General features: G+C 32.4%; 1 protein-coding gene across 1 annotated transcript; it reads left to right on the top strand.

The window, feature by feature from the left end:
* The first annotated feature begins 2,318 nt into the window (after nucleotides 1-2,318).
* Nucleotides 2,319-6,754, top strand: LOC132308946 (protein trichome birefringence-like 39). Its single transcript, XM_059807247.1, has 5 exons — nucleotides 2,319-2,711; nucleotides 2,838-3,009; nucleotides 5,131-5,306; nucleotides 5,388-5,546; nucleotides 6,194-6,754. Exons 1-5 carry the CDS (start codon nucleotides 2,428-2,430, stop codon nucleotides 6,486-6,488), a joined length of 1,086 nt encoding a protein of 361 aa, XP_059663230.1. The 5' UTR covers nucleotides 2,319-2,427; the 3' UTR covers nucleotides 6,489-6,754.
* The last annotated feature ends 1,134 nt before the right edge of the window (nucleotides 6,755-7,888 follow it).

Genomic DNA, 7,888 nt, shown 5'->3' with positions numbered 1-7,888 from the left:
AAATTCCATGTTTAGCAATTTTGATTCTTTCTTATTATCTAAATAACAAAATAAATAAAAGAAACATTGGTTATTTGGTGAAATAAAATTTTAATATCTAGAAGAGAGGAAAATTTTGAACAATTCAACTAGTGAGAGCCAGCTGGAGAATGAGACCTCCCTTGCCCACAAAATTACTTTTGAACAAATGTAGGGTAAATGTTGGCACTAGAAGGAAAAACACTTTGTCCCCTTCTTATATGGATATTATTAAAAACAATCAAAGAGAAAAAGAGAAATCTTGAAATTGGTGGTATGGGCTTCCTTGTAATCACAAGACCAATAAGTCAAAAACGATACACAAAAGAAGAAGGAATTATTGATTTCTAGTTGGTATATGACCAAAAATGAGTAGAAATCACTTACTATGTGGTATGGTGCCCAATGTTTTTCTTGTTTTTCAAAAGCAAAATGAGTAGAAAACTAGATTGAAATATAATATTGTCATTGTATGAATGCAAACCCTATAATTCAAATACTTGAGAAAAGGTTGTCTGTCTTGTATGGGATTACTATGGGACACCCAAAAATGAGTTGGAGGGGAAGGAGATTGATATAATAATTGTCTACCAGCCTTCACAAAACTATTTTGTATATTTTGAAAATAATTAATAAATTAGTTATTATGTAGTGTGTACTATATCTTTTTTATATTTGAAAATTCAAAGTATTTTTATTTATATTTTTTTTAGTATTTCTTCAACTGGAAAAATATTTTAGCTCCACAAACATTAGTCAAATAATCAACTATATGGCATTGGGACAATTCTTCCAAGATTCTTCTCTTGTGTTAGTTAGGTGATTAAGATTAATAATGATTTCAGATTGGTCTTTGTCAAACTAATGTCATGTTTGGTTGGAAGAAAAAGAGAAGGGAAAGGAGAGGAAAAATAGGAAGGAGAAAGAGTTCTCCGTCATTTGGTAAAGGGAATAAAGAAATGACGTGGAAGGGGATAAGGCATACCTCATTAAAAAAACTTTTCTTTCCATGTAAGACAATATGACTAATTGACTAGAGAGAGAAAGGAAGCAGAAAGGAGAGGATGATTTACTTCCAAACTAAAAAAAAAATAAAGAAAATGAAATGACGATGTTACCCATTTCACCCTTATTCTTCATTTCCTTCCTTCATTTCTCTTAACTAAATTTCCTTTATGGTTCTATTCCTTCTGCCTTCTTTTCATCCGATTTTTTATATTTTCATATCAAAAGAAAAGATTGTGATGAAATTGAGTATTAATGTTTAATTAAGCTAAGTGAGTGTTTGACTGCATGTAATTGGAGTATTAAAATTACAATTGGTGGAATTTGAGCAAAAAAAATTTAAAAAATAAACCAATTTTTTTAATTTTGCAAATTCCACCAATTTCAATTCCTTTGAGAAGCGCTGTAAGTAGACGGCTCGTTCGTGTCACCTCGTACCAGCATTCTTGCAATTAGATGGCCTAGGGCTCTAATTCCATACAGTTAAACACACTCTAAGACTACATTTGACAAACATGAAATTAAAGAAAAACAATCCGGAAAATAAAACCAAAAATTTATTTAATTACATAAATTATAATTCCAAAATTTCAATTTTATGTCAGTACCCTAAATGTTACAGCATTAAGACGGGAGATCCACTGTTATATGAGAATTGTTGAATCAGAAAGCAGTGACAAACTAATAAACTAGCACATCATTGATCATCACATCAAAATACTTCTTATATTTTAAAAAGAGCACAATTTACTATTATGACGTACAAAGTGAGTTTAGTGAAAGTGTGACGCCTCAGAGTTTGGTAAGAAAGTGAAACAGTTGGGGGAAATTAATATGAAACTTGATTCTTCAATGGCAACAATAAATGTACAACTAATAGTTAGAGGGAACTAAATAAACTTGTTACTGGATTTGTAATATCAGAAATTGCTATTTGGTGTCCAATTTACATAATTTCCAGCTGTACGAGAAGAGTAGTGAATCAGGTGGAAGTTGCTTTCCATTCCCTTTGAAAAGATTCTTGAATCACTTGCCAAACACGAGCAAATAAGAAGCTCTGTTTTTTTCCTCTGTTCTAAATTGAAAAAATGATTATTTATTTATTTATTTATAGTATTCCAAAGAAAAGAATTGATCCAAATTAACCCACATGCGACCGTCACCGGCTCCAATCCATCAAAGATTTCAAAATTCATTTTTCATTCAAATATAAAATAGGAACATGTGGTACCTACCATGTGCCCCGTCTCTCTCTCTCTACAGAGACACACACACAACACACACAACACACACACACTCTCTCTCTACATTATATATAGACATTTACATGAACACATTTATCAGACAACTTTTTGTTTACTCCTCGTCCTTTTCTTCTTCATACCCTGTGGATCGAAATCCAAGATGGGTGGTTTGTTGTTGAAAGCCATTTTTCTCTCATTATTTGTGTTATCACACAAAGCAAACGCTGATATAAACAAAAATGGAAGCACTTGTTCTGGTGCTAGAAAGCTGGCAGGTAGATGTAATATATTCAGAGGGAGATGGGTATATGATAATTCATATCCTCTGTATGACTCCTCAAGATGTCCCTTCATAGATCCAGAGTTCGATTGTCAGAGGCACGGCAGACCTGATCAATTGTATCTCAAATACAGGTGGCAGCCCTTCTCATGTAACCTTCCAAGGTACTACTACTCTTAAATACTACAATTAATGTCCTCTTCTCTCTTTCTCTCTCTAGACACACACTTTCTCTCTCTCTCTCTCTCTCTCTCTCTCTCTCTCTCATATGGGTATGTTGTACTGCACAGGTTTAATGGGTTATATTTCTTGGAGAAATGGAGGGGAAAAAAGATCATGTTTGTGGGTGACTCACTGAGTTTGAACATGTGGGAGTCTTTAAGCTGTATGATCCACTCATGGGTGCCAAACGCTAAGACCACACTTGTTAGGAGAGGTATAATTGCTACACTTACATTTCAGGTTAGTTTTCTTTGCTTTGCTTTGCTCTCTCTCTCTCTCACTCACTTTTCTGGTTAATTAAGTCAACAAAAATCATTTCTTGGTACAGTCCATGCATTTCATATCTTTTTCCCCCCAACCTCCAGTAGTCCAGTTGTTGAAAAGTTGAATACTACTCTATACAATATAGATGCATATGTGTATACATATATATATATATATATAGATATTATATACTGTACTAAATTATGCTATTTTCATAATTTTTGTAAAAACAAAATATTGCTATTCTCACTCCCAACTTCTCGAGAGAAATCTGAAGTCATTAATCAAATTGTAAACATGAGCTTTAATACGTATGACCTTGAAGCCTCCAGCTCATAAAGTAACAAATTTTTTAGCAAACTGTGCATTAAATGGGGGTATTGCGGAATTGTGTGTTTTTTTTTAGCAATCTGTGCGGAATTGTGCTTTACTTTTCAAATTTCTGTTCATATTTTCACTTTAGTACTTTACTTGTGGTAATAAGTGCTTAATTGAAAAGCACTAGTAGGTGACAATTTCACTTTTGACAAAGTTGGGGATGCCAAAAAGCACTTTGAAATTTCTAGGCGGCAACACTCATTTAATTTGCCTTCTACTTTAGTTTTATGGGGAGTTGGAGCAAAGGAGAAGTCCATGCTCTAAATATTACTTTACGATTACTACCATCCTATCTAAAAATACAAACACTTAAATGATGCATGTACAATTTCATTTCCAATTCTATTTTTAATGAATAAATTTTGATACACACCTTTTTTTTTTATCTACTCCAATGTTTATGTGTGACGAAATTTTTTGGGTAGTAGGTTTGAACTTTTTGGAAATTTTCTCTAACTTATTATTTTGGTAAAAAAAAAAGAAAGAAAAAAAAAGTTCATTTATTCGAAATTCACTGAATTTATGTGAATATAATACTCTGTAAATAAATTTAAGTAATTTTTTATAAATTTAAGTAAAGATGTTTTCCCTCTAAGTTCTGGTTTCATTCAAAAATAGAGTTTAAAACCAATAAGATAACAAATAACTTACGCAACAAAATTTATGAAAATTCAGATGAATTTATGTGAAAATAACAGTCTGTAAATAAATTTAAGTAAAGATTTTTTCCTTCTAAGTTCTGGTTTCATTCAAAAATAGAGTTTAAGACCAATAAAGTAACAAATAACTTACGTAACAAATCAGTGTACATATACGGTCACAATCATGATGTCAATGTCTCGAATACAAATAATTAAATTGAAGCTTGAAAACTTAAAGTAAACGGGAAGGACTTTAGGATGGATCAATTAATGATTTTGTCATTTTTAGTGGGAATGGTACGTACAGTAGAAAATGACTCGACAAACTCCCCATATTATTAAGTGTTAACCAATTTAGCACTTCAATCAAATTGAAGATTGTTCATTCTTTAGTGTCAATTTTAGAGTCAAATTACGTATTAAACAAGTAATGTCACTTTCTTTCTATTAAAGGTGGCAAAAGAAAAATTGGACCACCTTCCAGATTAAAAAGACCACAACCAATTTATAAGTTAAGGAAGAACAAACACGTACTACCATATGTTAACAAGACAAACGGGGACGTGACTGAGAAATGAGAATATTCTTCACACAACTAATACATGGACCTCACCAAGCGTCTACACTACGCAATCCACAGTCCACGCAAATAGATATATACTGTGTATGTATTTATATATATATATATATATATATATATATAATATATATGAATGTATTTTTATTTTAATTTTTTTATAGGATTACACATGGATTGAGTTGGAAATGAGTATTTCAGTGTTCACATCCTAGCTTTGGAGCTCAATTTGTTTCAATAAACGAGTTTGAAACATGATTTCAATTAGACTATAATTAATAATTTAGAGAAAGTTCAGTCAAGTGATATAGAGAATTATTGTTATTTCAATTGTGGTGATTCATTTTCGGATTTATTATAATTGAAAGTTAATTCGTTTTCCGTTTCAGATAGTAATGGTATGTGTTTTGATAATAAAATCATGACCGTTGATGTTCTTTGATAAAAAGAAGGGTACAGATGAAAGCAGGTGTGACTTATATATAAGAATGTTTTGTACAGGATTATGGAGTTCAGTTGTTGCTGTATCGTACACCGTACCTGGTAGATATGGTGAATGGAAAGGCGGGTACGGTTTTGAAGCTTGACTCGATCCAAAATGGGAACGCATGGAGGGGGATGGACATGCTGATATTCAACACGTGGCACTGGTGGACCCACACCGGAAGCAGCCAACCGTAGGATTGATCTACAAACTTGTGTTTTGATTAAATGTGATATAAGGAAGGTTTAATCCAATGAACTTTATTTGATTGCAGATGGGATTACATTCAGGAGGGGAACAAATGGTACAAAGATATGAACCGTATGATTGCTTATTACAAAGGACTCACCACATGGGGAAGATGGGTCAATCTCAACGTTGACCCTTCCAAAACCAAAGTCTTCTTTCAAGGGATTTCCCCCACCCATTACTTGTAAGATGTAACTCCTTCATGCATCCTCGTGTTTATTATTTAAATATACTATGTAGTTCATATATATATATATATATATATATATATATATATATGATGCAATTTTGCAATTTAGTTCACATATATAAACGTTACTATATATATATATACACACATACACACACATTCATTCGTGTTTATGTGGGTAAATGCCTTTATAAGCATGTAACTGCAAAAACACTACATTCAAATCTAGTCCCTGATTAGTGTATTTTACGTAGGCACACACATATGAGCATGTGAATGCGTATATACCAATAAATGAATTTATAATTGCACCACCTATATACTACCAACCTTCCGTTAATAGAGTGAACATGCTTTACTTAATTTCTTGGTGTTTGAGATTTAATTATCTTACTATTTTAGATCTAATTTGCACGACACATGCTTACATATAAAGACGTGTGTGTGTATATATATATATATATATATATATATATACTTATATTTTCATATGAATCCCCCCACCTCACATAGCTGTCACAATGTGTGATGGAATTACTTGGAAGCATGAATGAATTAGCAGGTAGAGTAGTGATAACACAATTAATATATAATGTATATATAGACTTACAATGGTATGGTTAACTTGGATGTGGAAGCAGAGGAAGGGAATGGGGTCAACCAACAAAGTCATGCACTGGTGAGACACAACCATTCATGGTGGCAAAGTACCCTGCAGGCATACCTGAGGCTGCAGTTATCGTGAACAAAGTGTTGAGCCGGGTGAAGAAGCCGGTCTACTTGCTCGATGTCACCACTCTCTCTCAATACCGAAAGGATGCACACCCCACCTGGTACGGTGGAGGTGGCCGCACCACCACCGACTGCAGCCATTGGTGTCTTCCAGGCTTGCCCGATACTTGGAACCAGCTCCTCTATGCAGCTCTCTTTAGTTGACCCCATTAGACGTCTACTTTAGTTTCAATTTCATTTTTAATTCAAAAACCAACCATTAATTGTTTCCTATTTTCCCATGTAAATTGGGCAATAAAAAAAAAAAGGTGATGCATGATGGATGATGCATCAATTGTAAAGTAGGTTATATCGAGATTGTTTTTGGCACAAAGTTTATTGCCTACATTTTAATCTTAAGCAAATGCCATGAGAATTGGATGTACCACTATATATATGTGTATGTATATATAATATGAGTTCAAACATCATTCATACTCCCGTTACGATTACATGAAGGTTTTTGAGAGATGGATAAATTGTGAAAGCGCCACAACATTATGCGCATAAAGCAACTGCTAAAACTTGTTACACGACCCACACATCTAATTTAGTCGTTTGGGGAGCCCATAAGCTAAACCAACACCCCTTCTTTTGTAAGGCATCTACATCAGTTCTGCTTAGTTATAAATAAATAAATACATATTTAAGCATAGATCCATAAGAAAGCTAAACCGACACCCCTTCTTTTGTAGGGCATCTACATCAGTCCTGTCTCCTCGCCCCAGCCCAACACTGTTGGTCAATTTCTTATGGGTCTATGCTTAAATATGTATTTATTTATTTATAACTAAGCAGTACAGAGAATATAATTTATTCAACTTACATTTTGTTTTTGGGTAAAATAAAAACAGTGTTTTTACTATTGGAGTGTTTTAGCAAAAATCGGAAGCACGTTTGGGAACGATATTTTGTTATGGAAGTGTATGAAATAGAAACATGAAAAACCTGTTTGGTTTTGTTATGGAAGTGTATGAAATAGAAACATGAAAAACCTGTTTGGTAAGCCATACGTTTCAACATGTTTAGTAACTCTAGCTGTTGTATAAAAAATAAAATAAAATAAAATAAATAAATAAAAATAATAAAAACATGTTTGGTTATCATTATTTTTAATTTATTTTTATAAATTTTAAATATGTTTATAAATTTATTTCTATATAAATAGTCTATATATTTTTAATAAATATATTGAAATTTAAACACACAAACATATATATATATATATATATATATATATATATATATATATATATATATAACCAAAGTGTAATTACAGAAGCAACTGCTTCAGCGAGACCAATGTTTTGGCATCAACTTGAGTCTTGATGACATGTAGAGTTCCATCTTTTTACTGTGTTCTTATGATCTAGATATTAAGATCACCTTTTTCATTTCTAATCCATCTATTTGGAGTCAAACTTCACAAAACATCTATCAGGAGTCATAAAAAAAAAAAAAAAAAAAAAAAAAAAAAAAAAAAAAAAAAGGGGCCCTGCTAGAATGGAAGCTTGCAAGGAACCTTCTCAAATCATACTCATTCTTCTGTATTAGGAAAAATGACA

This window comes from Cornus florida, unplaced genomic scaffold (genome assembly GCF_030987335.1).
Source record: "Cornus florida cultivar Cherokee Brave unplaced genomic scaffold, ASM3098733v1 CherokeeBrave_3.0.0_Hap2_Chr05, whole genome shotgun sequence".
NCBI classification, from domain to species: Eukaryota; Viridiplantae; Streptophyta; class Magnoliopsida; order Cornales; family Cornaceae; genus Cornus; species Cornus florida.
Note: the sequence above shows the minus strand (reverse complement) of the source record. Positions and strands in the feature narration are given on the sequence as shown.

Coding starts and splice junctions, on each gene's coding strand:
- LOC132308946 (XM_059807247.1), top strand. CDS start 2,428: ATGGGTGGTTTGTTGTTGAAAGCCATTTTTCTCTCATTATTTGTGTTA. Junction 3,010..5,130: donor TTGCTACACTTACATTTCAG/GTTAGTTTTCTT, acceptor TGTTTTGTACAG/GATTATGGAGTTCAGTTGTT. Junction 5,547..6,193: donor ATTTCCCCCACCCATTACTT/GTAAGATGTAAC, acceptor ATGTGGAAGCAG/AGGAAGGGAATGGGGTCAAC.